Source organism: Seriola dumerili, unplaced genomic scaffold (assembly GCF_002260705.1).
Source record: "Seriola dumerili isolate Sdu_G_001 unplaced genomic scaffold, Sdu_1.0 BDQW01000097.1, whole genome shotgun sequence".
In the NCBI taxonomy this organism is placed as follows: domain Eukaryota; kingdom Metazoa; phylum Chordata; class Actinopteri; order Carangiformes; family Carangidae; genus Seriola; species Seriola dumerili.
The window spans coordinates 1,163,367-1,191,336 of NW_019174352.1; the positions used below are offsets into that span (position 1 = coordinate 1,163,367).

The 27,970-nt window shown below is 41.7% G+C and overlaps 2 protein-coding genes across 3 annotated transcripts in view; one reads left to right on the forward strand and one right to left on the reverse strand.

Moving 5' to 3' along the window:
- syt9 (synaptotagmin 9) overlaps positions 1-9,602 on the forward strand; it is a 35,571-nt gene extending 25,969 nt beyond the window's left edge. The window contains exons 5-8 of one of the 2 annotated variants that reach the window (XM_022746248.1): positions 4,057-4,177; positions 4,302-4,473; positions 4,575-4,711; positions 9,318-9,602. In XM_022746248.1, coding sequence (XP_022601969.1) covers positions 4,057-4,177; positions 4,302-4,473; positions 4,575-4,711; positions 9,318-9,379 — 492 coding nt within the window. In that variant the 3' untranslated portion in view covers positions 9,380-9,602. Of the gene's footprint in view, positions 1-4,056; positions 4,178-4,301; positions 4,474-4,574; positions 4,712-9,301 lie in introns of both variants that reach the window. The other variant, XM_022746247.1, reaches the window with a different exon arrangement.
- Positions 9,603-27,288: 17,686 nt separating this feature from the next.
- Positions 27,289-27,970, reverse strand: part of LOC111222511 (spondin-1-like) — an 81,385-nt gene continuing 80,703 nt past the window's right edge. Inside the window, exons 15-16 of the mRNA XM_022746268.1 lie at positions 27,594-27,863; positions 27,289-27,501 (exon numbers count right to left, since the gene is read on the reverse strand). Of these exons, the coding sequence (XP_022601989.1) occupies positions 27,335-27,501; positions 27,594-27,863 (437 nt within the window). The 3' untranslated portion in view covers positions 27,289-27,334. The remainder of the gene's footprint in view (positions 27,502-27,593; positions 27,864-27,970) is intronic.

Below are 27,970 nucleotides of genomic sequence, written 5' to 3' on the forward strand. Positions count from 1 at the left end.
AGAACTGACGAGAAAATCTCTGCAAGAAAATAAAAAATATTAGATAAATAAAATCATAACATAACAACACCTGTTGCTGAACAGATTCATATTTTCTTTTCTCCTCTTACTAACTGCACCTCACATCACATAATATAATATTGGAAAACATTCATGAAAATTATTTGCAAAGCTAAACAACAAGAACCTGTAACCAGTTTACCGTGGATACAGTCCCTGCGATGAGAACATTAGTATCACAAGTGCACGAACCAGCCTGAGAGTAGTGTATTTCAGTTCCAGTAACCACAGAAGAATCACTCTCAGCACCGCTGCCAAAGTTTGTGCGAGAGCAAAAAGTGTAGATTGTGTACTGCAGAATAGAAAAGGTTATCTGACACGTCTTGTATCTGTACACATTTATACTGGTAGGTAAACGTCTGGCTGGGCAGTGGGTGACTTGACTGCAGATTCTTCCTCCGGACATGTGATTTGTGGTTGTTATGCATTCGGACAGAGACAGTAGCTGACTGAGGTTTTTATATACGGCTCTGTTTGATTTGAATTATTGCTGCTTTAATCGACACAAATGACTAAATTGAAAGCATGAATTAGTGCACTTATTTCTTTGAATCCAAGACACCTCAGAATTTTATTTTATTTTACTGGAATACGTGTTTTCATGACGTGGATTTGAGCCATTTTAAAGTCGCAGTCTGATTTAGGGACAGCGGTGCACTTACAATTTTCTGTTAGTTAGAAATAGTCTAGTACATTAAGTTTTATACACTAACTGCATAAACATTTATACTATATAGTGCCAGGTTTGTAGTGATGACGCCATGATGTCATTAGGATCCAGTGTCTTTGGAACAAGTCAGGAACCTTCAGTTTCTCCTGCTTTCATTTAAGCTGTTCTTTTTGAATAAGTGCCAACTTTGTGCAATACTAAACTGTTTGAATACTCTTTAATTACCTATTTAATTCAGTATAATTCATTCAAATAAACAAAGCCATTGCTGTAAAAATAAAAATCTTTATTTCTTCACTCCTCTGCTTCACAGCAAAAAGGGAAATAACTTTACGGGTTCGAGACTAAAGGAGTGTGTGTTTACATCCCACAGCAAAACAGCATAAATATCATTTTCTGTCAGAAGCATAAGGGGAATCATCACGATGTATTGGGAAACAGCACCGTCACTGTCTCCAATTGTTTAATAAAGGTTTAATGTAGCAGCTAATTTCACAGCGACAGAAGCTAAACATAGCACTTTCGAGAAGCCCCTGCACAAACACACACACACACACACACACACACACACACACACACACACACAAAGACGGAGAAAGAGAAAGGCAGAGGAGTGAGACAGAGTTAGACTGAGTCAGTGATTGTTAAAGACGCAACAAGAGCGAGGCTGGTGGATGAAGCCTGGCTGATCCTGAGGGAGAGAAGGTGCTAGTGGTGTAATTGGAGAAGATGGACTGTCCACACTCTCTCTCTGCTTTATTGGAGCGCTTTAGAGCACCGGTCTAATTTCATTGACTGAGAACAAGTGACCATAATCCTGACCGCAGGCTTGATTTGAGTGCTCATAAGAGTAGTGATCGGCACTCTATAGTCTGAAAACTTAAGTGTGCTCCACGATTCTGTGTGTGTGTGTGTGTGTGTGTGTGTTATGGGAGAAGGTTATCACATTATCTGTGGAGAGCTAAAGGGCTTGCCAGTCTACAGCCTTGTGTACATGCCGGCCTGTTTAGTGTGTGCATGCCTGCGCTTGTGCCAAAATTCATATGAGTGTTACACCTCGGAGACATCATAAGCTGTACATCATTAACACCCGGGGCTCTAAGCAGCGGCGATGATGCAGTGTCAGAGGTGGATTCTGCCTCAGCAACACGTGTGATGAATCAACTCATCACGCAGTCAGACTGTCACGGATCCCGGACAACACTCTTTGTGTGTGTGTGTGTGTGTGTGTGTGCATATGTGTGAGTCTATGTGTGTTAACATGCTCGCGGGCGTGTAGATGCTGTCTTCCATGATGAATCATCTCATTTTGTTCAATTTGATTTTCAGCGATTTTTGAACAGAACACCCAGAGCAGCAGCGTTCTACTGTGTGTGTGTGTGTGTGTGTGTGTGTGTGTGTGTGTGTGTGTGTGGTTGTGTGTGTGTGTGTTGCCTGTATAACCTGACTCCAATTAATCTTAATCAGCATGAGACAGAGCACTTATTGATGTTTGAATGAAATAATGATTTTCCAGTATAACCACTACATCTGACCTTTAACTAGGCTTTCTATCTAATAGGCTGCTACTGACAAAGACAAAATACAAAATCATTAACATCCTGTGTATTAATCACTGATTGGGCAGAATGAATTAAGACACATCAGATGTTAACCTGCATTGCAACAGTGAAACATAAAGCAGCTGAATTGAGAGCAGGAAGAGAGTGTTTGTTATATTATGAGAGCTCTAACTGAATTCAATGACTTGTATTTGCAGATGCTGAAACAGCTGGAACAACATCTGCCATTTGCCATTTTCCTTTAAGATTCCTCATTGTGATGAAGTATCCAAACTTTAGGACAAATTTGACTCATAAATGATCTTAAACCTCCAGTTTAAGATCTTGTAAGAGGGAGCTCTGTGTCAGCGCAGTGTGTGAAAGAAAACATAAAACTGGAGATCAGAGTTTCCCCTGTAAGAAACCTTGTGCACTTGTATAAGCGCATCACTCGCTCCTCACACCTTCACGTTATTTTCAGATGTGTTAATTGGGGAAAGAGCCTCGCATGTGCATGAATGTAAATGAAGTTGTGAAAGCAAGGGTTGTATTCTCTTAGGAAAACAACATGAAACAAATCATCCTAAACCAGGTTGCACATATCGTTGAAATGCTCGGCGCATGACAACCCTGTAACATGAAACATGCTGATGAACAGTGAGTCATGCCATTGCTGCACATTGCAGATGTGATTAGAGAGATTGCCATGGAGGTGTCACAGGCTTGATCCACGTCTGAGGTGCAAAGACTTGTATCATTCCCTTAACATATTACATATAATGTGCCATCTGTTAAATCCACCCAAAAAACTGATTAAAACCTTTAACTACTTTGGTTTAATTGCTTAATCATGATCCTTAAGCAAAATTGATTTTCTCAAGCTTTTTATCACAAGTCCAAAGTCCAACACTTCTTGCTCAGTTCTATGTTGTTTGATTCTGAATGTGACTTTTCTTGAGCAAATGTGAGCAACATTTGTTGTAGCTTATAAAGAAGTCTAAAGTTGTTGGGTCTGATGCTACTTAAAGGCACGCTATGAAGAGTTTGTCCGTTTTTGCAAGTTGTTCCAGGATTTCCTGTTATGTCATGCACACGTGCAAGCGTGCACTTACGTGTGCACGAGAGCGAAGCAAGGCAATAGACTTTACTGCCACCAGCTGTGCAACTGATCTGCAGTCATTGGTGGAAACGCACCAAGACTTGTATGTGCCAGCTAATGACAGGGAGAGAGAAAACTGCTTGTTTCCCAACATGGATGTAAACCAGGGAACAATTTTGCCTTGAGGCTAACAGCAGTACTGCAACTATTGTTTTGGTTTGTATTCATTAGTTTTCTTTGTGGCAGGGGTCATGTTCCAGAGTTGTGCTTTTCATAACATTGAATCACTTCTTAAATCACTCAGCCTTCTATCCTTGTGATGTTACAACATAAAAACTCCTACAACTAAATCTTTTCGATTTGGTAGGAAAAGCTGAGACCATGAAAGACAGCTGACAAATCAAAGGAAAACCTTAACAAATGAGTGGATGAACACAGCAAATGCAGTTGCCCCTTACTAAAAGACTTATGTTGGTTTTTCCTTTAATCTGTCACCTGTCCGTATAGACAGTGCAGAGAAATCATTTTCTACTAATGACTGTCAAGTGATGCATCATTATCTTCTGCTTTTCCAGGAGACGTATTATAGCAAATGAAGATTTGACTGTGATTTAAAGTCTGTTATTAAAATGATAAATTAACAATCTAACAGTACTGCTATAAAAATGTAATATCTTGATTTGCAGGACAATGTGGACCTGGGAGAGCTGATGTTCTCATTGTGCTATCTCCCCACGGCGGGCAGGCTCACCATCACCATGATCAAAGCCAGAAATCTCAAAGCCATGGACATCACTGGAGCCTCAGGTGGGTGCTGACTGACAATGTAGTGTTTCTGCTGTGAGGTGGGGTAGTCAAATGTGCACACGAGTCGTTGCGAGTGCTTTATTGTTCTGAGTGAAAGCACTACGTTACCTTCTCCTACCCCTAGATCCGTATGTGAAAGTGTCCCTGATGTGTGAAGGCCGGAGGCTGAAGAAGAGGAAGACGTCAACCAAGCGTAACACTCTGAACCCAGTGTACAATGAGGCCATTGTGTTTGATGTTCCTCCTGAGAACATCGACCAGATCAGCCTGCTCATAGCCGTCATGGACTACGATCGGTTAGTGAGCTACATGCACGCAGTATATCAACTTCATCTGCAGAACATTAACTGATGCAACACTCTGGTGTCTCCGTGTGTTATCCTTGGCTGTCCTGCAGGGTTGGACATAATGAAGTGATCGGAGTCTGCAGGGTGGGCAATGAGGCTGAGAGTCTGGGACGAGACCACTGGAGTGAAATGCTAACGTATCCACGGAAACCCATCGCACACTGGCACCCGCTCATAGAGGTACACTGTGTATTGGTACAATATTTGTCTATAGATGGTTTAAACTAAGCATCTGAAAACAAGAGGAAAGAGGTGAGACTAGACTTACTGGGGAAACAAGGCAGTCTTCAGCCATGCTAGCATCTTGGTACAGCGGCGCTTTGAGCTAAATGCTAATGTCAATATCAAGATGCTGATGTTTAGCAGGTAATATTTCCGATGTTTACCATATTAGTTTAGTGTATAAGGATGCTAACATTGGACAAGTAGCACTAAACGCAAGGTACAGCTGAGGCTGATGGGAGTTTAACTGGTGCTTCATCATCGACCAAAGTACTAGAGTCTAGTACTTGAGTTATTGTTGATTATGGCACATTGATCAACAAGAAAATTAAGACATTTCACTCAAATGTGAATCCGTATTAGATGAAAAGTAAGAGGATTGTAAATAGCAAGTAATAGTATTCATCCTCTGGGGACCATGAATGTCTGTACATGATCTCATGACAACCATCCGACCATGCCACTTAAACTTAGGGATATAAGCGACATGAAGGCAGGTTTGTTATGAGTAATAAGTGTTCAGCTTTTAATGTAGGAGAGGTAAAAGCCTGATGTATCTGTAATTGCTTTAATTTCCAATGTAAGAAAGCAGAAACACAGACGTGACCTCTGAATCACCAGCCACATGTTCCATTTATATAAATAGAAAAAGACCGTTCAGACCGATGATCAGACCAAGAAATCAGAACATATATGTGAAACCATAAGTGTGTAAGAATATTTAACAGGCAAATACACAAAAAGCAGTGGTCATTTCAATGAGACACGTCCATACAATGGAGTGTACAGAAGCTTCTCTGAACTAAAAAAGAAGCTTAAAAGAACAAACTTTATAAATATAATTGAATTGAATCTAAATGATGTTTCATATTCCACGTTCCCATGTTATGTTTTCCATTTTGAGGTACAGTAAAAAAGAGAAAAGAAATAAAACAATTACATAACAAAAATGACTGCATAACCCTGATGTGTACTTGACTTGTTTTGCTTTGATTGCCACAACAGAGGCACCTAGCTTACAGAGAGAGAGAGAGAGAGAGAGAGAGAGAGAGAGACAGAGAGAGACAGAGGCGGCTAAATTCACTGAGCTGTTTCTATTTCTGAATTCTCAGCCCACACTCATTAAAAAAAAACAGAGCATGTTAAAACAGATGCTGGACTGATTCATGTAAATTCATATGGACTTGTCAAAGCTAAATCTATTGGTATTCAGCTGAGGGGGTCAGAAGATAAAACGCTTCAAAAATGGATTGCTGTCCGGGTAAATGTAACGCCTAGCATCAGCTATGACACGCATTAGCATCTGCCAGCTAATGTGTGTCTTTTCTCTCTTTTGAAGGATTTGAATATTCACTTTAGCTTTACATACAGATGTGATGGCATATTTATCATTCCTAAAATGTAAAGGACACCAGCTAGCTGGAAGCTAACTCGTTAGCTGTTAAGATTGGTCGTCATGCCTTCTCTCAACATCGTTATTTTTTATTCTGGTGATGCTCATTAGGAGAGAGCCTAAGGACCCCGTGATTGTTATTTCACCTCTAATGAACATGTCATTGATTTTCTTCAGCTACCCAAATGACATTTCCATCTGAAATCAGGCCGACTAATGTATAATGAGCATCTGTGTAGATTATTTTACCACCCAGACGACTGACTAAAGTTACATGTGCTGCTTTGAAAACAGTGGCAGCTACAAGTGTTTTATTTACCAGAGAAATTTCAACTCACACTGTGAAAAATCACAAGAGAAAAAGAAGCAGAAAGATAACCCAGTTTCCCAGTCGATTTTCAGAATTTAAAAGGATTATGAGCAGCGTTTATATAACATGAATATTTGTTTTATATTAACAGAGTAGTGAGGAACATTTTGACAAAAATACAGATTTTCAAGTGTAAACAAAACACAGTCACACACATTCATTTGGAGACATAACTAAATGGAAAGCTGAAGCAGAAGTTCAGACTGAATCTAAACCGCAGATCTGAATATTGTGGAGCTGCGCCGAGGCCATCTCTGCTTTCAGGTGCTTTACATCAGGGATGTTGCTTCCTTTTCATGGAACCCGTCGAATGTCAACGACACCAAGGGAACTGTGAACTGAGGGCAGGTTCCTCTCTGAACGTTGTTCTCATGTTGTCGGCTACGATTGAGCCGGAGTAGCTGTTGTAGTAAGTTAGTAATCCTCATGGATTTTGTTGTGTTTTTGAAAAGTCTGTTACGACTTAAGTCACCCTGTTATTTCATTCAGTTGCATTTTGACACCAGGATTCTTCTTCCACTTCTCCCAGGTAACCACTCAGTGTTTTACTGGAGTAAATGAAGCACTAGTTGTCACACTGTGTTTACCGGAGGCAATATTTGTGGGAGGTCAGTGACCCTGATATTGCCAACAGTGGTGAAGCTAGAAGAGCTCTCCTACTGTCTGAAGGGCCATTTGTGTAGCACTAAAACACACACACACACACACACACACACACACTGAGGCTCTGTCAGACAGTCTCCAGTAGCAGTGTCATATCTGAGGCCATTAGCAGCAGCAGGGCCTGAGATCCAGCAGGCTAATGGCTTATCTGTGTTTCTTTAAAAACATCTACACAGAAGCCCTGAGGAGACCTGGCCTAGTGCACACGTCTCTCTCTCTCACACACACACACACACACACACACACACACACACACACACACACACACACACACACACACACACACACACACACACACACACACAATAATGCACATATACTCTATGTATCTACAGTGATATGCACAAATCAAGTATTCACACATAAAAAAAGAGATTAAATTGAACAAATCAATCCAAACACATGCAACATTCTGTCCATGCACACTTAACACATACACATACTCTCTCTCTCTGGCGCACACACACACACACACACACACACACACACACACACACACACACACACACACACTCACAAGTTTCTTATCCACTTTAGGCTTTTATGGCTTATCTAAAGTGTTGGAGAAAAACCTCGCTGACCCTCTGACCACAGACTGAGAGCATTAATAATTCACCAGCTTGATCTCTTCAACCAGGGCTGTAAACACACACACACACACACACACACACACACACACACACACACACACACACACGACAAAGACCAACAACAAAATTGCTCTCGAATTCTCCAGAGTCACTTCAAGCCAGTTCTGATGCTACTGAGTGGAAAGCAAAGGGAGAGCTGAGTTGGCTCCACTTTGTCACATGAATGAATGAGTGAATAAGAGAGAGGCGCACCGCAGGGTGCCGCTCCCATGACGCAAGGTTAGTGTGATCCAAAGCCATCATTGAGTTCATATCTCTGGATTTTCACTCCCACAGGGCTGGCTCACATTAAAACATATCGTCATGGTAACCTGCTCCAGGGTGGGTTCAGTTCAGATCAGATCAAAATCATGAATCAACTTTCAGAAAAAAAAGAGAAAGAAAAGCGTTTCAGCAGAATCCTGATATGGGGAAAAATAGCAGGTAACCATGGATACTATCATTTTGATTACACCACTTCTCACTGGAAGTGGTTTAGTATAGCTAATAGACCTTTTTCACTCACAGTTGAGGCGGCTATCTTAGCTTTTATTTGACCTCCTCTGTTGGAGTATAAACTGCTTCTCAGAAGAGGAATGGTTTTGAAAACGTTTTACGAGACAAGAGTCGATGGTACAAATATGTATTTGTAACAAAATGTGCGAACTTATTGTCCCGTTAACCAACTCAAAGCGCTCACAAACTGACACTTAGCAAGCTCATTACTTTGAAGAGCTTCTTCCCCTCTGTAATGAAACTCTTTATTGAATGAAATGATGCATAATCCTGAGAACAAAAGTGCAAGGAGGTAGGAAACAGATCAGCGCAGAGAAAATGGATAGACGCTGAGGGAGCTGTTACGACTGACTAGCGCCAGCATCAGTTGATGGTTTACTTGAAGCTGCAGTCACCGTTTGGTTTTTTTTGCCACTAGGAGGCAGCCAAACGAGCTGTAAACACAACTTTCATCAGCCGTATACTTGCAACTTAAGAGAGTAAAAATAAAAAGTTTTTAAAAAGTTGTCAACTGTGAAAACCAAAACAATCAGCTGAAAGACACTAAAAGGCTGAGCAGATCAGACCTCTGTGGGTGTGTTACAATAAACGACCTCTTTGACATTACATTAGACCCAGTGCTGATATAAAAATATTAATTAGTACAGTTGTAAGTGTTGCCAACTCCTATTTAAGTTATGTGCAACTACTTGACATGCAGTGGAGCTCAGTCCTTTGGGGGCCCAGTGGTCTCTGGCTCACCCACTTTACCAGTTGCTAAATCCAGACTTGTCTCACACTCACAACCACCTCGGCGGTGATTTCCAGGTACAATAGGTGTCTCCAGGACCACATGTTGCCCTGACGACGCACACACACAGGGTGAAAACAATCCCAGCGGCTGGGAAACATAAGCTAAGGTTTTCTTTCAATTCACTTTTTCTCTCACTTCTGTCTGTAACTAACTGGATCATCTTCTCTCCCTCTGTCTCTGTGGTCGTCCAGTGGGTCGGACAGGGAGCGACAGGGAGCGGAAGCCAAGGAGGATCCACCAACTCACTGAAGACCCCACCATCACCATGACCGCACACACACACACACACACACACCCATACACTCACACAAACACTGACACACACACACACAGAGCCTCGGAGTGGTAGAATGATGGAGGATGGACTTGCAGAGAGTCCTAAGACGAGAGGCTAAGACGTAAAGTACAAGGTGTGACTAACAAGTGACTACAGTAGTAGTAGCATCAGCTATAAGCCATTACTCAAACTGACGTGTCATTAGATTGAACTAGGCTTTCGTGTGCTTAAGACTGCTGCAAAGGCTAATCCCCACTTCTTACTTCCTCATGTGTCTTCACAACAAAAAAAAAAAAAACACTTAACGACATTCCAGCTGAACTACTACAGTACTTTCATTCATCATTTTGAGTTGTTATTGACAGTATTAACAGGTTGAGATTATCTAACAGGTGAAGCTTTTATAGCAAATTTTGCAGTTTGTGGACCAAAATCATTCATTTTTGAAGTGAATGTGTGAAGCTGTGACTTGTGATTCGTGTGCGTGATCAGCTATCATTGATACAGTAAGAGTTAGACAGGCATGGCTACGGAATTGGAAACGTCACGTGACAGCGCGTACCTGTTCAGATCAACAAAGGTTCAGCTCTTTAGTTGTTGCGTTGGGACATTGAAGCCTCTCATTGTCTATAAGGTATGTGGCCGAAGACCAGGACAGGGGCGTGGATAAAGGAGATTTTCTCAGTGTAAACCTCAGTTTTACCGCTATGGGTGACTTCCTTGCAGAACTCTTCCTGTAATGATGTAAACCGAAGAGGATTCGCTCCAACAACGTGTAAAGCAGCTGACAGATGGAACATACAGTGTTTTATTTACTGCATGTTAAATTGTCATACTTTGTTAACGGGGTGTGGTCAAAATAAAAGAAACAGTTGTTATCAGTGTTGGTGGTGGCGGCCATGACGGGCCTGTTTTGGTTGTTGGTAAAAAAAAAAAGAGCCTCCTCCAAGGCAACATCACTGCTAATCTCTAAGTATGATGTTAATGATTCTCAGTGATATTCTGGGCCTTCTGGTTTGTTATAACCTGGGTATTATTTTGTAGTTTTGGCCATTGTTCCCGCTGTGATCACCAGACTGTACTCAGCTAAGTTCATTTTTAGTTAGTTTGAGGATATTTGATTGAACATGGGAATATTTGCCCATGTGAACACAATATTAGCTGTAATACTTAAGGTCTTACAATTAGATTCTGAAATTACAAGACAGGGACAAAATATTTCCTTATACCTCGGTTAACGATGTATTTAAAGCTGCATTAATTGTTGTTGTTTTTTTTTGGCCGCCTGAGGGCAGCACAACAGGTTGTAACCAAAACGATGGTTTGTTATTGCAGGGTGGGCGGGGTCAGTGGGTAATCATAACCAATATAAATAATGGCCAGAACTACAAAAATAAGACACAAATTGTAAAAAAAAAAACAAAAAACAGACATATCTTTTCACGATGACGTCTCGAGCCTTGCATCGCTAACATCCCTCTTAACAAACCAGTGGGAAATCCCTCGTGCCTTTTTGATGGGGGCTTTGTCATCACAGAAGGGCTCCCATTTAAAAAAACTAAATTTGAAGTCGATCACTCAGAATCATGTCGTCAAATCGCGATTAGTCTTTCTGTTGCCAGGAAATGAGTGACTGGATTGTGTCTTCTCTGAAAACACACAATAATGGGACCTAATGTTCTCCTCTTTAACGGGGACCACACCCTGGGGTTTGTTTTAATAAGCCAGTGTTTGTTTTTGGAAAAATTGGGATTAATACCAGTATTGTTTATGTCTTTGTATTGGACACTGTCACAAATAACAATGACGATTTTCCTCTGTCTTTGTAGGTACAATGCATGCATCATGTTTCTGTGAGTCATTTTTAAATCTCTCTTTTGTTGTGAGATACTAATCATATTGTAAACACAAGATGTATTATGAACCTACAGCAGACTGTGTTAACTGTCCCTTCAGATGTTATTAATAAATATTTCTATATATAGCTTGGGCTGATTTATTGGGAGTGAGAGGTACAGAGAGAAAACGTGTCAGAATGAGACAGGCATATATAAACACCCCCTTCACCCCAGTGTTTGGTTTGGCCCTTCTGGGCTACTGTAAAAACGTGGCGGCGAAACATTTTAAACACCTGCTGTGTTATGTCAGTCCAGTTATGCGTCATAAAACCAAAACAATTCGCTTAAAGACACAAAAAAAAAACCCTGTGGAGCTAAGGGAGGATGCAGAGTTAGGTGATTAGTGTCTGTGGGTTCATAGATTTCCTTTTAAATATTATTTATATAAGAATATTGATTAGTACTTTAGGCCTGACCATCTCCCCATCCTGAAAACATTAAGAAGTATTAAGCTTGTGGTGGCTTTTATTTTTTAACAACACACTGCTGGATTCCTCAAACTTGGAGCAGCTCCCTCCCGTCACTCCTGGATTTGTGTTCCTCATTTCCGGTTTTACCAGCAGCTGCATCACAATCTGACAGCTACAATCAAATTATCAAGATTCTTAGGCCGCATTCGCATTTTCTACAATAGAAATCTGTTTTCCCACTATAATTCAAGGTGAGTTTGTTCTTATTTTAAGGTGGGGGTGGATATGAATGTGTCCTCCGCAGCCAGGCTGATTCATGCCGTCGCCTGCTCCCCTCTTGAGTGCAGATCCAGGTGGCAAGTCCTTCATCAAAACTCCCTCAGGCTGTTTCTTATTTGGACCTCAGGTTTTGTAAAGGCTACCGGGCCGCGTCCTCTCACATCTTTTCAGAAATCATGTCAAACCTTTGTAACTTTCTGAAACCCTGCATTCAAATAGCAAGTCCATTTCAAACAGTGATGGGCAATGTGTATCAAGGTGAGAAAATAGCAAAAAAAATAAATTGCTCATTCTTTGCAGAACTACTGCTGTCACATTTTGTAAGTATAAATACATGCAACACTATGAAAGCTTTCAAAAAACGATTGTCCAAATGTCTGTCATTACCTCTGACGAAATGATTGCGTCTGCACCTTTTTTGCCCCAACCTCAGAATGTGGCCATTCGGGACGGCCACAAACACTTCTGCCCTCAGACGTGGTCAGATCATTTAAACTGCTCTGCTCAGGCTAAGGAAAGGTCACAGTCATGGTTAAAAGAAACCACGACTACCGGTGCGAGACGAGAGGTGAATCACAGTCTCCGATGTGAAGTGTTTTGCTCGTGAAGTCTCTCCTCAGGTAAACTTGAGGTAAACGGCAGCTGCTTCTTTCTGGTCAGGTCATTCTCACAGTTTATAGCGAAGTCACCGCAGCACAATTAATAACAGCGATCACCATCTTATCTTGCGATCTTGAAGCTCTACAGTTAAACCGTCTGCTGTGGTGCATCAAACCAAACTCGCCCTATGCGGCCTGAGGAATGGCAGCCACTTCTTTTCTTTGCGCTTCACCAACAGCTGCAGCTACAGGCAAGAGCTGAAGTAACTGAGTTACAGCTTGTTAGTGCAGCTCACACGTTTACTGTGATGCCTGTCACACCTAGACTCAGCTCATTGTGAGGATGGTTGGACGCTCACCAAATATCTGTTTTTACTCGAGGTGATGGTGTTGTTGAGGACCATGACACACACACCATGACTCAACTACCTACTATTAACTAGAAAAATCCTGGTGCGTGTTCTTCTCTCCTCACATTTCAATCTGCACAAAGGACGTTACTTTCAGTTTCATTCATGTCGTAGAGACTCATCCTGACACTGACCTCGGTCACCGCAGATGTCCCTCAGAAAGCCTTTTGCAGCTGTCACGACTGGCCACAATAACCTCACACTGATGGTTTCAAACAACCACAGCAAGACATGTATACACACACATGTACATGCCCTGCAGTAAAGCGATACCACTACATCCCCATATTGACGATCGCTTCTAAAATCGAACTTTTATGACCTACCTTACCTCCCCGACAGCAAATTGACTCCACACTGGATCCGTCCTGGAGGTGTCATAGGCTCCGGAACGGATCGACAAAAGAGTAAGAGTTATCAGAACATTTCAAACTGTTGCCCTGAGGAACATAAATGCAGTTTCCTGTAAATCCCTTACACAGTTATTATCCAAAGATGAACTCTGCCAGTAACAATGAAATCCTCTATTAAAAAAAGGTCATTACAGACTGTAAATACATACGGAATACAGGTGTTACTGGCCATAAATTGTGCGGGGGCGACGTGACTCTTTCTCACAGCATCTATAATCACACAAGCCTTTAAACACAAAGTCTGCTGTCTGACGTTTAAACAGGAGACCATTACCCGGCGGTGTCAGGATGAGTCTTTACGGCATGAATGAAACTGGAAGTAACGTCCTTTGTACAGATTGAGACGTGAGGAGTGAAGTGCACGCACCATGCAGCAGGCACATTCAAAACTTCTCCAGAAATTTTGTGGTATTGTTTAAAATCTCATTTACAGAACCTTTAAATACACGTATTTAATTCTCACTCATCCATTCATACCTCTGTCTGCCGTTTGGCCGACACAGTCAGAGCCTGCAGTTTTATTAATACTCACTGACACGTTCAGTTTAATTGTATCTTTACCACATATCAAGCATTTCTCATAGAGAACAAGGTGAACTGTTGCTAAGATATCTGCAGTATGATAAAGAAAGGCACTGTCACACTCGTGAGCTCTTCATCTAATTTACTAAGTTTTATGCAGAGAAGTTGCTGCATGACCTCAGTGAACCACAGAGTCCAGAAAAAGTTGAGCTCATGGTGCAGATAGCATGAAGGAACACATACTGTGATATATAACAAATGATTACTACACACACTAAAATGTGATGTCTACATGTAACAACTGAGCTTCTCTTCTCAACCTGCTGAAGCTGTGCTGAAGAGCCATCGTGCTGTTTGACTTGTAATAACCCTCTCACTGTTATTTTGTCCCCTATTGAAAACCCTTGCCAAAATCACTGAAGCAGAATGATAAGAAAATATTCTGAAAAAAATAAAAAATAAAATATTAAGCCGTTTGGCAAGATTTCCCTTGTTGTCTTGTGGTTGAAAGTATGACAATGCAGGGAGGACAGGAACACGACTCTCTAGGAGGGAGATAGCTGAGGAAAACAGTGGGATTATAAAGCAGCAGCAGCAGCAGCAGCAGCAGCGATGTGGTGTCTGAGTGATGTCTGGGATAATATTCTGTCTGAGTCTTCCTGTGTTACAAATACAATGGCATGACACTTCAATTTCAGAGTGTACAAAGGCACCAGGGGAACTTGAAAGTGCTTCCATGATGAGACTGCTGCAGATAAAAACCAACTCGACAGAATGCTGACACTGTTTATGCTGATGGTGACAATGTTATCGTGTCATTTGCTGTAGATTCACAATTTCCGAGCCACAGATCACCGAGGAATCTGGGACACTTTAAAAAAAAAAAAAAAAAAAAAATGATGGGGCATTGGTGAAGATAAAATCTTGGATGTAATTCAACTTATCAACAGGAGCTAGAAGTGATCCGACCGTGAGGCACCTTCAAGCTGCATATGGTGCGAATTTGTCCAACTAATTTATCCCTCTTGGACCCTGCTGCAAAGCACTTTTGAAGAGGTGTGTGTTCCTCTGTGGATATTTTGTACTCTGCTTTTGATGGCTGCTGTGGACGCTCAGAGCGAGATGAGCCTCATGAAAAGATCTAAAGCTCAAAAATGTCTCAAGACAGGGCAGCGCAGCTTTGCTACAGGCTGTTCTGTGTTTTGTCAGTTGAAATTCAGTTCATCAGTGAGCCGCTGAAAAGAACTTAGAGACACGTCCCTCGCGCTGTAATACCCCACATCACCTCTAAGGTACAAACAGCTGTTCCCATCGCCGTTCCCATTTTCAGAGTGAAAAGACGGCAGCCATTGAAGTGGACATCAGTGGAAGCGCCAAGGAGAGAGAGGGCAGATGCTGCTCGGATTGAAATCACACAGCTATTTGCCACCGCTGTCCGATGATGGTTGACCATGATTGAATGGTTTTTGACTTCCCATCACAGCTTGCAGTGTGACCATGGCGACCGCAGAAATCAGCAGAAAATCAGGCGCAAATTTCACTGATGTCCCGAGTTCCCTGAAATAAACACGTCCTCACCAGCAGTGAACAAACGTTGATTAAAATAAAACAGTCTTGGAGCAACATTCGATTTTCCACACCAGTAAACACTGCATGACATTAGTTAGCTAACTCGCTATATCAGTTGTGTTCTGTTATTGTTTTCTCTATTTTAAAACTACAGTGAAACATTTTTTGTGCATTTGGTAACATTTTCCAAAGATAACTTTTGTAGTTTTAGCCCTTACTGTCACCATCACCAAATTAAGAGACCCGGAAACAACCAGTGCTCTTATGCTGGAAGTCTACTGGGCACCAAGATTTATTTATAGTAAGTTTGAAGCAATTTGATTGAACACAAATTAATTAACAATATGCACCAATGAAACTGGTTGTAAAGATCATAAAACCAGAGTTTGAAACAAGACAGGGACAAAATATTGTGTAATAATGCAAGACCTGCCTTGAGCACATGGAAACAAACTTTAAACACAACGCTGACATGCTAACTATTATTTACACATCTGACTGATACAGAGCAACATTAGCACTCATTTGGAGTCCTGTTTCTGGCCACTGTAAATCTAATACTCAGCTGCAGCCAAAACCTACAGTGCGACAGCAGTGACAGCCACTTGATTATAGGAGCTTTACTGTAGCTGCAAGGCAAGACAAAGAGAAACATGCATAAAGTATCATCCTCTCACCACAGTCATGTTACAGTTTGGGTGCAGGTATGACTCAGTGGCATAATGGAATAATAAGACAATCTTTCTCTTCCATCATCTGAGTTCTTGAGAAAAAAAGTTTTTACTTCTGTTCAGTCCTGTTGGGAAAGTTTCCCTGAGATACCGTTTGTCCGAGGAGAAGAGAATCACCATCATTGCAGCCTTTTCTCATGTGAAACGTTAAATACAGTGATTGAAGCTCCTCTGTCAGTCACATACTCTCACTCTCTACTGTCAAAATCATTTTCTCTAGCTGTTTTTCAGACTGTTAATTCTTGGCTGTTTGGAAGATTTTCTCCCTGGTTCATTTCTGCAGCGAAGAGGTCGGGAAACGCCATCAACTCGTTTCCGGTCGTTATTCATTTATTTCAGAAACTCCTGCAAGGTTAAACTTGCCTAACGAAAGACTTAGTTTGTTCTGCTAATCAACCTTACTGCACTGGAAAGAAGAGCAGCCCTAGTTTTTAATTCCTGACTGCTCGGATGTCTTTTTTGGGGGGTAGAAATTTGATTTGTGAACAAACCCCAGTGGGAATAACGATAGGTTTTCATTTTCTTTCATTTCTGTTAACTTTGCACTAATGCATCATTACTCTCATTAGCATGCTTACACACTAAACGCTGTTAGCATTTAGCTCAAAGCACTGACGTTCCTAAGAGCAGCCTCACAGAGCTGCCAGCATGGCGGTAGACTCTTCTCCTTTTCTTACTCTTCTTCCTCGTCTAAAGCTTGCTTGTATGTTGGCTCATGTAATTTAATTGTGTTGCCAGTTTTGCCCAGGACTCACTCAGAGACACATTTCAATCTCAGCAAACCTCTGAGGTTCAGCAGTCGTTAGAAAATACATGAATAAACCGTGCGCTCGCTTCAGCCCTCCGGTCGACTCGCTCGCTCACTGGACCTCTGCTCTCTAACACCGTCAACCTTTCCTCTTCAAGGTGATAGTTGAAAACCCAAGAGGAAAATTTATTTCTAACATTAACTACAAATGTGTCTCAAATTCAAATGTATCAGCGTGTTGGAGTTTGATCGAGCAAAGGAGCTGCAGAGAAGTATTTAGATGCCTTCATCATAGATGCTGTCAGTTACAGTTAGGCTTGTTGTTAATTCTGCTTATGCAGACGTGTAGGTGTTGAGCTACAGCTTAATTTGAATACCCTCCCACACACTGTTGCTTTGTGCTGTTTATCTCCACATTCCCATTTTAACCATTTTAACAGATCACTAAGGATACCACATTCAACCAGCGAGCAACCTCTAATTCATTCAAACATTTACCGTAAGGTGGGAGCAAATACCTGATGAAGAAACAAACTCTTTATTTAAAACTTTAATCGCCTGAGAGAGAGTACACAAGAAATATATTGAAAAGACTGTTTTTAATGGATCGTTTTTTTCCAGTTTTTTTTTTTCTGTGTGTGTGTGTGTGTGTGTGTGTGTGTGTGTGTGTGTGTGTGTGTGTGTGTGTGTGGCCACTGCTGTGTGGTTAACTTGGTTGGTTTAAATATGAGTTAAAATTAACCTCAAGACGCTCCAAATCCAGAGGCTAATTAGCTTCCTGTGTGATGTTGTTGTGGAGGGAATGAATGAATGAATGAATGAATGAATGAATGAATGAATGAATGAATACTGTATCTTCAATTACAGGCTCATTATAGGAGGATAGGGGAAATGCTGCTCCATTCTCACCATGTCATCTAAATGGAGACACTACTCCCACTGCGGTCGCGCGTGCATGTACACGTGCGCGTGTGTGTGTGTGTGTGTGTGTGTATATATATATGTGTGTGTGTGTGTGTGTTTTCAATCTCGAGAATGAAATAAGTGAAAAAGGGGGGGGGGGGTAATGAGATCATCCCATCAATAAGAATCACTTTGTTGAAAGAATAGCAAATGAGGTCACCACACCACCACCACCTATGGGAACCACACACACACACACACACACACACACACACACACACACACACACACACACACACACACACGAGTTACTGACTTGCTTGTGATAAAATGCATAAACATGAGCTGAATGCACTAAAATAACATGAACAACATGAAAGTGCATCGTTATGGAACATACAGTGAACGCATGAAGAGGCGAGCTTTCATCATATGTGGCACATTCACGGTGAGAGACAAAATAGCTTGCACAGGTTGATGCTGAGATGCTTTACCAAACTCTAAGCTTGGAAATTTCAGTAACATTTATTTATTTATTTATTTATTCATTTAAACAAGGTTCGTCATGCAGGTGAGTCCAGCTGTGACTTCCCAGCGAATCACAGAGGGGTGCTGCTCGGCCAAAATGTGAGGTTTTGATCAGGTTATTTTTTAAATCTCTAGTTTTCTCCATCCATGAGTCCCGTGTTGCAAGTAGATCGGTCGTAGACAACACAGCCCCGGGGGGCGTGGAGTCAGATTTGTGTGTCACATGTGGCACTGCCTCCGAGGCCCGGAGGAGCTAACAAATAATTTACATTCACCAGTCTATACATTGATGGACATGAAATAAATCTGTTGTAATTATTCGTTCCTCATTGATTCGTGGATGTTTTAGCTCCTGAAAAGGAGCACAGAGACATGTATGTGTATTTTTAGAACACGCCATGACTGGTGTTGAGAATAAATTTACTCATGTAGATGAGATCGTGAATATTTCACATCTGCTGGCAATTTCGAGCGCGGCTCTAGTCTTTCAGCTCCCAGTTGGCTCTCAGCTGTCCGCCAGAAAACGTAACTACAAAAAAGCTGAACCCACAGGGACAGGCTGACTGACGACAGAGAGCATGCTGGGAAGGAACCCCAGATTAAAACAGAGACTTCAAGGAATTTCTCCGCGGGAGGCAACACAAGAGGTTCAATGAGCTGCATATTTACATGAATGTACTGTACAGTATGTGCAGACTAACTGTTCGAACATGGTCTTCTCAGGGAGTCGGGGTTTTGATTTATATGTTACTTAAGCTGCTTCCTGTTACCTTGTTAGTAATCGCTTGAAAACACACAGTGGCTGTGGACTCTTAAGTCTTTATATCTGCATTTCTACTGAAATTTATTCTGTGAATTCCAAATATGAGCAACTCGACTCGTTTGAGTAAAACAAACAGATTAAAAGTGCCTTCAGTAATATTTTAATTCTGCGAGTGGGTTCTCACATGTTGCATCAGCTTGCATAACCTCAAATGTGTACATGCTATTTTTAAGTTTGTGTTCTATTTCTCTTCTTTGCTGTATCATCTTACTATTGATGCTGCGATGTCCCACTTTCTCCACGGGCGCCACACTTCTTATCTTCGCAGGCAGAACAGGGGAAACACTAAGCAGGCGCGCTGTTAGGGGACACAAATCAAATCAAAGTGTGTGGTGACACGGCCGTAGCTCTGTTCTCCATCTGTCCGTTCGTCTATTCTTCTATCGCCTCTCGCCCTGTCCCTTAGGCGTCGTCGTGCCCGGCGCAGCACGCATGGAGCAAAAGTGGGAGGAGAAGATCAGAGAAACAGGTGATTCATGCAAATGCAGCAGTATATCGGTGAAAAATAACTTGCACTAAGAATAGATTCAGTATTATAACTGCAGCAGAGAAAATATCTGCAGGCTCCTGCCACAGACAAAGCTGAGCAACAGAAACAAGTGATGCAAAAAACATATTTTCTTTTATTTAATAGTGTCGAACAACAGCTAGCAAAACGGTACCTTGAGCAGAGCAGCAGTTATTCTCAGTCTAATGCATTAATGATGCCACACTATAACCAAACAACCTCCCCATGCTCATGATTTACGGCTAAAGCTGTCTCATATAAAGTTAACTTTACTTTGAATAACTAAAATTACGCTTGTTTGCCACCCGGCCAGGTTGAAGTAAATATGGTCACAATCCTTCCTTCCTGAGTTACAAACACAAACGGACAGACAACGCAAAAACATAAAAAATCATCCCAAGTAAAGACAATATTAACTTGACTTGGTGAACGGAGTCTCCATGACGTCTCTCATAGCATTTACACAGCCGGTACGGTGCTGAGCGTCTCCCTTACAACCACATCTTCTTCTGTTTGCTGATTTACATTTCCTCCTCTCTGAACTTGGCCACTTGTCCTCCTCACCCGATGCACCGGTGCAGGACATCTTTCTTCCACCTGATGAGGAAGACTGACAGTAATTTCCATCCCCTGTCACACCTGTGCAGCATTAAAGGTTCTAGCGCCCACCGTACGGCTACACAGGTGTTTTCACTCCTGCTTGATTAGAGGGCTTGTCAGCACAGAACACCTGTGAGTTTCATCCCTGGACGTCGATGCCCGGTGCAGCTGTCATTTCAACCCAAAAGTTCAGTCATCTGTTTGTGCAGCACCACATGTCATTTCACTTTCAATCACCTTACACCTGGTGGACAAAACTGCATGCTTTCACACTTATGTACGCCTATTGACCACAATTACATCACAACTGCAAACTGTCAATCAACCTGCATAAGTCCCCTAAAGCTTTTTGAATATAAAATTTGATTTAAAATAACAGTCGCTAATTGAGGAGGCTAATTTCTGCATTTACGTTTGGCCAGAAACAAGTATTTGAAATTATTTATTAAAATCCGTATAATATATATTTTATTTAGAAAGCTTTAGGAGGGCTGCACTGCTTGACATGACCTGACATACATTGTTAAGCCAGAGTTGTTTGGACAGTTATCTTCACTGGAAGTTGCAAGTGCAAAGTTAGCATGGAGCCGTAGTTAGCATCGATACAATTATGCAGATTTAAATCTTTCTGTGAGATGTTTCGACAAACTACTGGTCGCAGTGTTCAGACACTGTCGTCCTGTCTCTCCATCTTTTACCTTCTCCTCTCACACACACACGTACAGGCATGCTGATAATATTGGCAGTTTCTGCTATGATGTAACCCCTCCTGACCTCTCAGGAAGGGTACTGATCCCATGGGTGATTTTCCCTGACACCACCCTCTCTATTCCCTGGAAAAACTTCCTGGTAATGCAGTTCAGGAGGCTGCAGAGGCAGCAGTGCATTAGCTCCAGGTCCATAGGCATGTGATGGAATTATGGTAATAGAGGGCAGAGAGACAGACTCAGAAGAAGTGCACGTACAGGGAAGGAGAAAGACGAGAGAGGGAGCGCAGTGTAGTGAACACGACATGTTATGTAATACTCATCTCATTATGTGCAATATAAAAGTGCAGTCTATACCAGCTAGGAGGAAACAGATATTGGATAACTGATATTACGGGATTCCCCAAAGGATAATTGGCATGAAGGGAGGAAGTTAGCAATAGAGTACCAGGCTGTAAACATCTTAAGTTCTGCTGTGAAGTCGAGCATTTTAACACGGGAGTCTGTGAAGATTGACTCGCTTTCGGAGCCAGCCTCAAGTGGCCGTGTGAGGAACTGCAGGTTTTTTTTTTTTTTTTAGCTCTTCCCTGTTGGCTTCATTTTTCAGGCCTAAGGTTGCTGCTTGGGTCAAAACTAATGGCTAGATTTCTGTTACATCCTCTGTTGCTGTTGGCCGTCCTCAGGGGATGAACTGTTTCTATTTGAAATTTCATTTGTCTAAAGATTTCCTTTTTCATGTCCTAAACTCCTCGATATGGAACATGCTGATCATTCAAAAGGACAGTGAGGAAGCGGATCACGCTGCAGGTGTGGTGTCAGAAGTTTATCCGCCATGAGATTGTAGCACTACAGAAATCCAGTTTACTGTTAATCCATCCTCACCACAGCCTCCGAACTCTGTACAAGAATACTCCAAACCTTTTAGAGCCACTTCACATCTCTGCAGGTTAAGAGTAAGTTGGAGGTGGGATATTCTTTAGATGCTGACAGCAGAGGGCAGAGCAGGACCAACATCTCTCACCAACATCAACTGGATTTAGAAAACAGAAAAAACAAATGTTAAAATATGTCAAATGTGTGCGTTTGTTTGCGTAGGTGTGTGTGTTTGTTTCTGTGTGTGTGTGGTACCCCAGTGGACTCCAAACAAAGAAGAAGAGGTACAGAAGAACATTTTGTACTTTCTCAGATGTACCATTACAGGAACAGGATGGACTCTCGAGAGGATATCAGTCATTCAGATTCATGCAGGGTCTGATGAGTTTCTGGGTTGTTGTGGGAGGATCCTTTATTAGAGGATTACTAACATTTCTAAATACAAATCGGCTTGTTATAAATCAACGAGCCTTCAATAGTGACACACTCTCGTTCTAATCATCCATCTGACGTGCAGCTGTAAACGTTCTGAAATAGATTTTGTTTCAGGTGCTCTTTCCAGAAGGTCAAGTCAAGTATCTGTATTGTCATTGTCTCAGGTTTGCAGGAAGAACTGAAAACAATATGCAGACAAACAGAAGTGAAAATGGAAAAAGGTGTTTATCAAATGAAAAAAAACTTACAAAACAAGGATCCAAAAAACCAGGTAGGAACAACAAAACAGAAAATCAGAAAACACAGGAGCACGACTGGAAACTGGTGAAACAGGGAGACAACAGCAGAGAAACAGACTGACAAAGACAAAGGGGAAGACAGAGACTTAAGTACACAAGAGGCAGGGGTAACAGAACACAGCTGGAACACATTAGGGCGAGGCAGACAATTAACCAGGAAGGACACGTGAGACAAAGACAGGAAGTAAACACACATGAGACACACAAGGGAAGAGGTTACAAAATAAAACAGGAAATAAATTAAATCCAAAACAATCAAACATAAAGTGTCCAAAAGAGACCAAATATTTAATCCAAAAACAAACAAAAAAGAGTCCAACAAACTCCAAAAGTGTCTTCTGTTAAAAACAACGAGACAAGGAAGCAACTCTCTGAGCATCTAGTACAAAAGAACAGCCACAGCCAGTTAGCTTAGCTTAGCATAAAGACTGGAAACAGGTGGAAAGAGGTAGCATGGCTCAGCCCAAAGGCAACTAAAACCAGCTAGACAGATTTTATTTAACCACGCTGGCTGTTTCCTCTGTGTCGAGTCTTTAGCTAAACATCACCCGGGAGTATCTTCACATTTAGGGGACAGATAAGAGCGTAGTGTTTGTAACACTTAACACTTTGATCAATTATCTTTTACAAATTGAATCTGCTTCAGACTACATACAACATGTCTTCTGCATCAGCTCGTTGCTTCATTGAGAATATGTGACCCCAATCTCCCAGTGAAATATTCACGTTGAAGAAGCAGCCTGACAATAAACATCTTGTACATCTTTTCTTTTTAAACGTTTTCCAATTTACTCTTGTACAACAAACAATATTTGGAATCAGGATGCTGGAAATTAAAAAAACAAAACAAAGCCAGAGCAACATGAGTTGTGTGGGGGATGAATTATTGAATGTTTGAACAATGTTTTCTCCACTGCTACACATCCTCAGACGTTTGTCAGTGTCGGAGGTTTTAAGAGAAATGGAGCGTAGCCATTGTCATGGGGACTGTCACAAAGCGTCTCTGCCCTGTTTGAAGCTGAGAGCACGTCTAAGTGTCGCTCTCACCGTACGAGCCGAAACACTACGGCCACAAACCGACTGCAGCAAAACATCATTCAATATTGATCATTAGCAGATAAAAAGCTATTGCGCCTCATCCAGCTTTTATTATTCATGAGCATCCTTTACTCATGATACGTGGGCCGACCTCAGGACACCTAACGGCTCATAGTGTGGCGCAGTTCGGTGAAACAGGCGGCTGAAGATGAACATCAGCAGCGGAGGACGCAGCTCAAGACTTCAGTTCATTAACTGGAAAGTTGAACTATCTGTATTGTTAACGAGGAACTCCGCTGGTGGCTGTGACAACAGTCGTGATAACGACCTCTGTTGCTCTGCAGGAGGTTTGTCAAGTCTGGAAAAACCACCCCCGATGATGTCGTAATGATGTCATCAGGAATGTGTGAGAGATATAAATAAAGTTTGATTGCACAGTTGAATGAAGAAATCTGCTGTACTGATTTCTTTTTTTCAAGTTGTCACTTACAAGGTTTTCAAGTTTATTGAACTGCAAGACTAAACTGTTGAATGGACCCTTTAAAGGCGTGTGCATGATGCTCTTCATGTGTAATGAATCATGTATTTTCATCCCGCCTCTTGTTTTAATGTGTGTTTGTGCTCATATCTGGAAAAGAGTTCAAGTAAATCAAACAAAACTGAAAATAATCTAAGTCCAGTCCAAAAAACTAGTAACATGTGATACTAAGATAGAAATGTGTTGTATTCTGGAGCGTCTTCTACTCACAGTATCATCTTGACCAGGATCGCCTCCTGAGTTGTATGATTTTCATTCTTCTATCGCCATCTAGTGGAGTGAAATTGTAAGTACATGCCCGGCCATGAGGAAGCTGTTAGAACTAAAGGAATGAATGCTTATTAATTATGGTTGTATATACAGTATATATATATATATATATTTTCCAAGCAAATAATGCAAATGCAAATGCACATTTTTTTGAGCATTGAGGTGAAATATTTTATGCTTTATATGTTATAGGCTATGCATGAATATAGGTTATCATAGAATAATTCATTATGTTTGGAAATTATATTCCAAACTAAGAAGACTGCCACGTTATCAGATCAAGGTTATGTTTATGATTCTCATAAAATTAGGAAACTCCAGGACCCCAAACAGTTCTTTAAACTTCATCAAAACCACTTCAGGATTTTCACATTTACATCTTTTTATTGTAAAGGTGGTTTCTTACAAAATAGTCACATGATACAGAGGCAAAGAAATGAAAACAGAAAAGAGTGAAGACGAGAGAAACATCTACAGAAAATCTACAGAGAACTTTGGCGACGATGTTCTTATCAAAACAGAAACAAACTGCGACATGATCAGCTAAGTAATAATAATAAAAAATAAAAAAAAGAGATTTTACCCATCACTGTCATCGTGGCAACACAAGAGAAAAAAAGCGCAATTAAAAAAAAACAAAAAAAAAAACAATACATGGAAGTAACGTGTTTTAACCAAGGCCCCCCAGAAACAGTCTGTATGCTGAGCGGTCCTGCAGATTGAAATGCTGCAGGCTCCATCTGTCGGTGTTTCTCAGGAACCAGCAGACACAGATACAGTCACTGATCTGTTTTAAGACAACATCTACGGCTGACAGCGCATCATGTCCAACCAAAGTGATCATTTGTACACATGCTAAAGTAAGATCGCCCGACAGACTGAGAGCTATCGCAGGTTTAATGCTACATCAGCTGAAACAACAGATAAACAGCAGTACAGTATATAAAGACTAGTTTTAACAGTATAAAACATCTCCATTTAAATGTATCTGTTTATTAGGGAAAGTGTTTTTTAGTAATTACATAGTAGTGTTGGTTAGATAGTAGGTATACAGTACATCCATAAGACTTTAGAGACATGAGCATCTATGTCTTGCAAAAAAAAAAAAAAAAAAGAAAAGAAAAGAAAAGAAAAAGAAAATCCTCCAACTTCAGTTTGGTTTAGTTTCATTGAGTGACAGTTCATTCTGACTTCAAGTATTTAAAACCAGGGGTAAAAGTTTGACTTCCTGCGGATATATCACACTTTTCCAACAACTTCTTGCCACGATTAACGATTTTTAACAACAAAACTGCAGAAAACGAATCAGAAAGGATTGTTTTTATTCAAATTTTCTGATGTCAGCTTGCGGACTAGCAAGTCCTGTTAGAGGCAAACTATATTTAAGGTGGAAAAAAATGCTATTCAGAATCATCTGATCCTTCGATTTTCAGCATGTTTAAATGTTATCAGCTTTAATATCTGAGAGGGTTCTGCACTCAGTGCTCCACCTACTGAACGCTGCTCTGATTTGTGAATGGAGCTGCTGGTGTGGTGGTGTCAGGGTGAGTGGTGATGATACTTTAAATACATTTCGCCAATAATACTTTTTCACCGCGGGACTTCTACTTGTAATCGAGGTCATTTTATATTGCAGCATTGCTATTTTTACTTATATAAAGGATATTAATGAACATTATGTCCTTTTCATTGCCTCTTTTCTTCTCCCTGTAGCTCGTCACTGTCACCATTGTCCTGTTTTATTTTTTCTCCCAGCGTAATGTTTAATGACGCGTGTTTGTTTCATTTTTGTCGCGTGTGCCTGCTCGCTTGTTACCGGTGTTTTAACAGTACTCATCCGTTTCAGTCTTCACCACGAACAACAGCGAGGAAAAGGGGAAACGTGTTCCTCGAGTCTGACCTTAACCTTAATGGTGTTTCTCCCCGGCGGTCGGTGCCGGTTTAAGGATGTGTTTTCTGATTTAAAGTCAGGGAACAAACACCGCAGATGACACTTAAGATTGCAACATGATTTCCTGCGGTCCTGCTAACATGCACAATGGTACGCCGTTTTCAGGCAGGTATGTTGTAAGTCCCCCCCCCCCCCCCTGCACAGAGGTGGGTGTATGTGAACACGCACCGGTACACCTCTGGGAGCCTCCATCTTGCCTCCCACCCGATTAAGACAGCTGAAACATCTGCACAGTTTTCATTTACAGATTATTCAGCCTCTCTCACACAGCAGGCTGCCGTTTCTGCATGAATGTGAAAGAACCGCTGAAACGAACACGCCGATCCTGTTTTATTACGGCAATAACGGCTTTTCAAGGTACGGCACTGACATGCTATCATTAATGGTGTTTTGGAGAAAGCATCTTACAGGTTTCTGCGAGTATTCATCTCAGAAAACAGGAGCAGATCCTGACGAGAATTCCCAGGAAATATCGGGATTCAACCTTATTTCCTGCTGCAGGAGCCAGAAGGAAAAGTTTCAATGGGAAAAATACAAATTCCTGTAAAGATTTTTTTTTTTTTTTTTTTTTGCAGGACACAGATATGACTCTCTAATACTTCCATTGTGGTCTAAAGTAAAAGTCAGCCCTGTTCACTACATGTCTACAATGGCTTCACTAAACAGCGCATCATCTTCTTCTCTTTCTTTCCCTCCCTTCTTCTCCTCTTCCCCCCTACTTGCCCAGACGCTTGCTTTTTCCTCCTTATCAAACCCATCATCTCACCCTCGCCTCACCTCCCTGCACACAAAAAAAAATCAACCCCCCACCCCCCAGATCATCTTTATCAAATAATCCCATATTTTCATTTCTCAGCTCCCCTCCCCTCCCTCCTCTGTAGCTCAGTAGTGCCCCCTAGCAAGGATGAACGTTACAGGCACGGATCTCCTTCCGGTCCTTACAGCCGGCAGCCAGAGCGCCCTTTGCTCTTTTCTTCACCATCATGAAACGCTCCTGGATCCCCCCTCCGCACGGTTTGGTACAGTCCGTCCAGCTGCTCCACGGCTGCATCCTGCAACCTGCTGGAACAGACGAAGAGACGGCAGCGTCTCAGCGGAGGCCTCATACAGCTGATGTGCTAATAATGACAATCTCACAGATTATAACCACCAACCTGGTTGTTCCTCCAGCGCTGCGTCTCTACCTTGTTTACCCCGCCTCCTCCTCTTCCCACCACCTCCACCTCCCCCTCCCCCTCTCTCCTCCTTCGTTTTCGTCCGGCACTTCCTGATCTTGCATTTCTTCCTCTGGATGGTCTCGGGACAAGTGCTGCCTCCGAACTGCGGCTCCAGCTTGACCATGCGGGTTCGGATGGTGTGTCCTTTACCGCAGGACTTGTTGCACTCTGACCACTCCGACCACTCAGAGACCATGCAGTCGACAGCTGGGTGGAGGGAGAAGGAAGGAAGGAAGGAAGGAAGGAAGGAAGGAAGGAAGGAAGGAAGGAAGGAAGGAAGGAAGGAAGGAGCAGTAAAGAAAAAAGGAAAATGG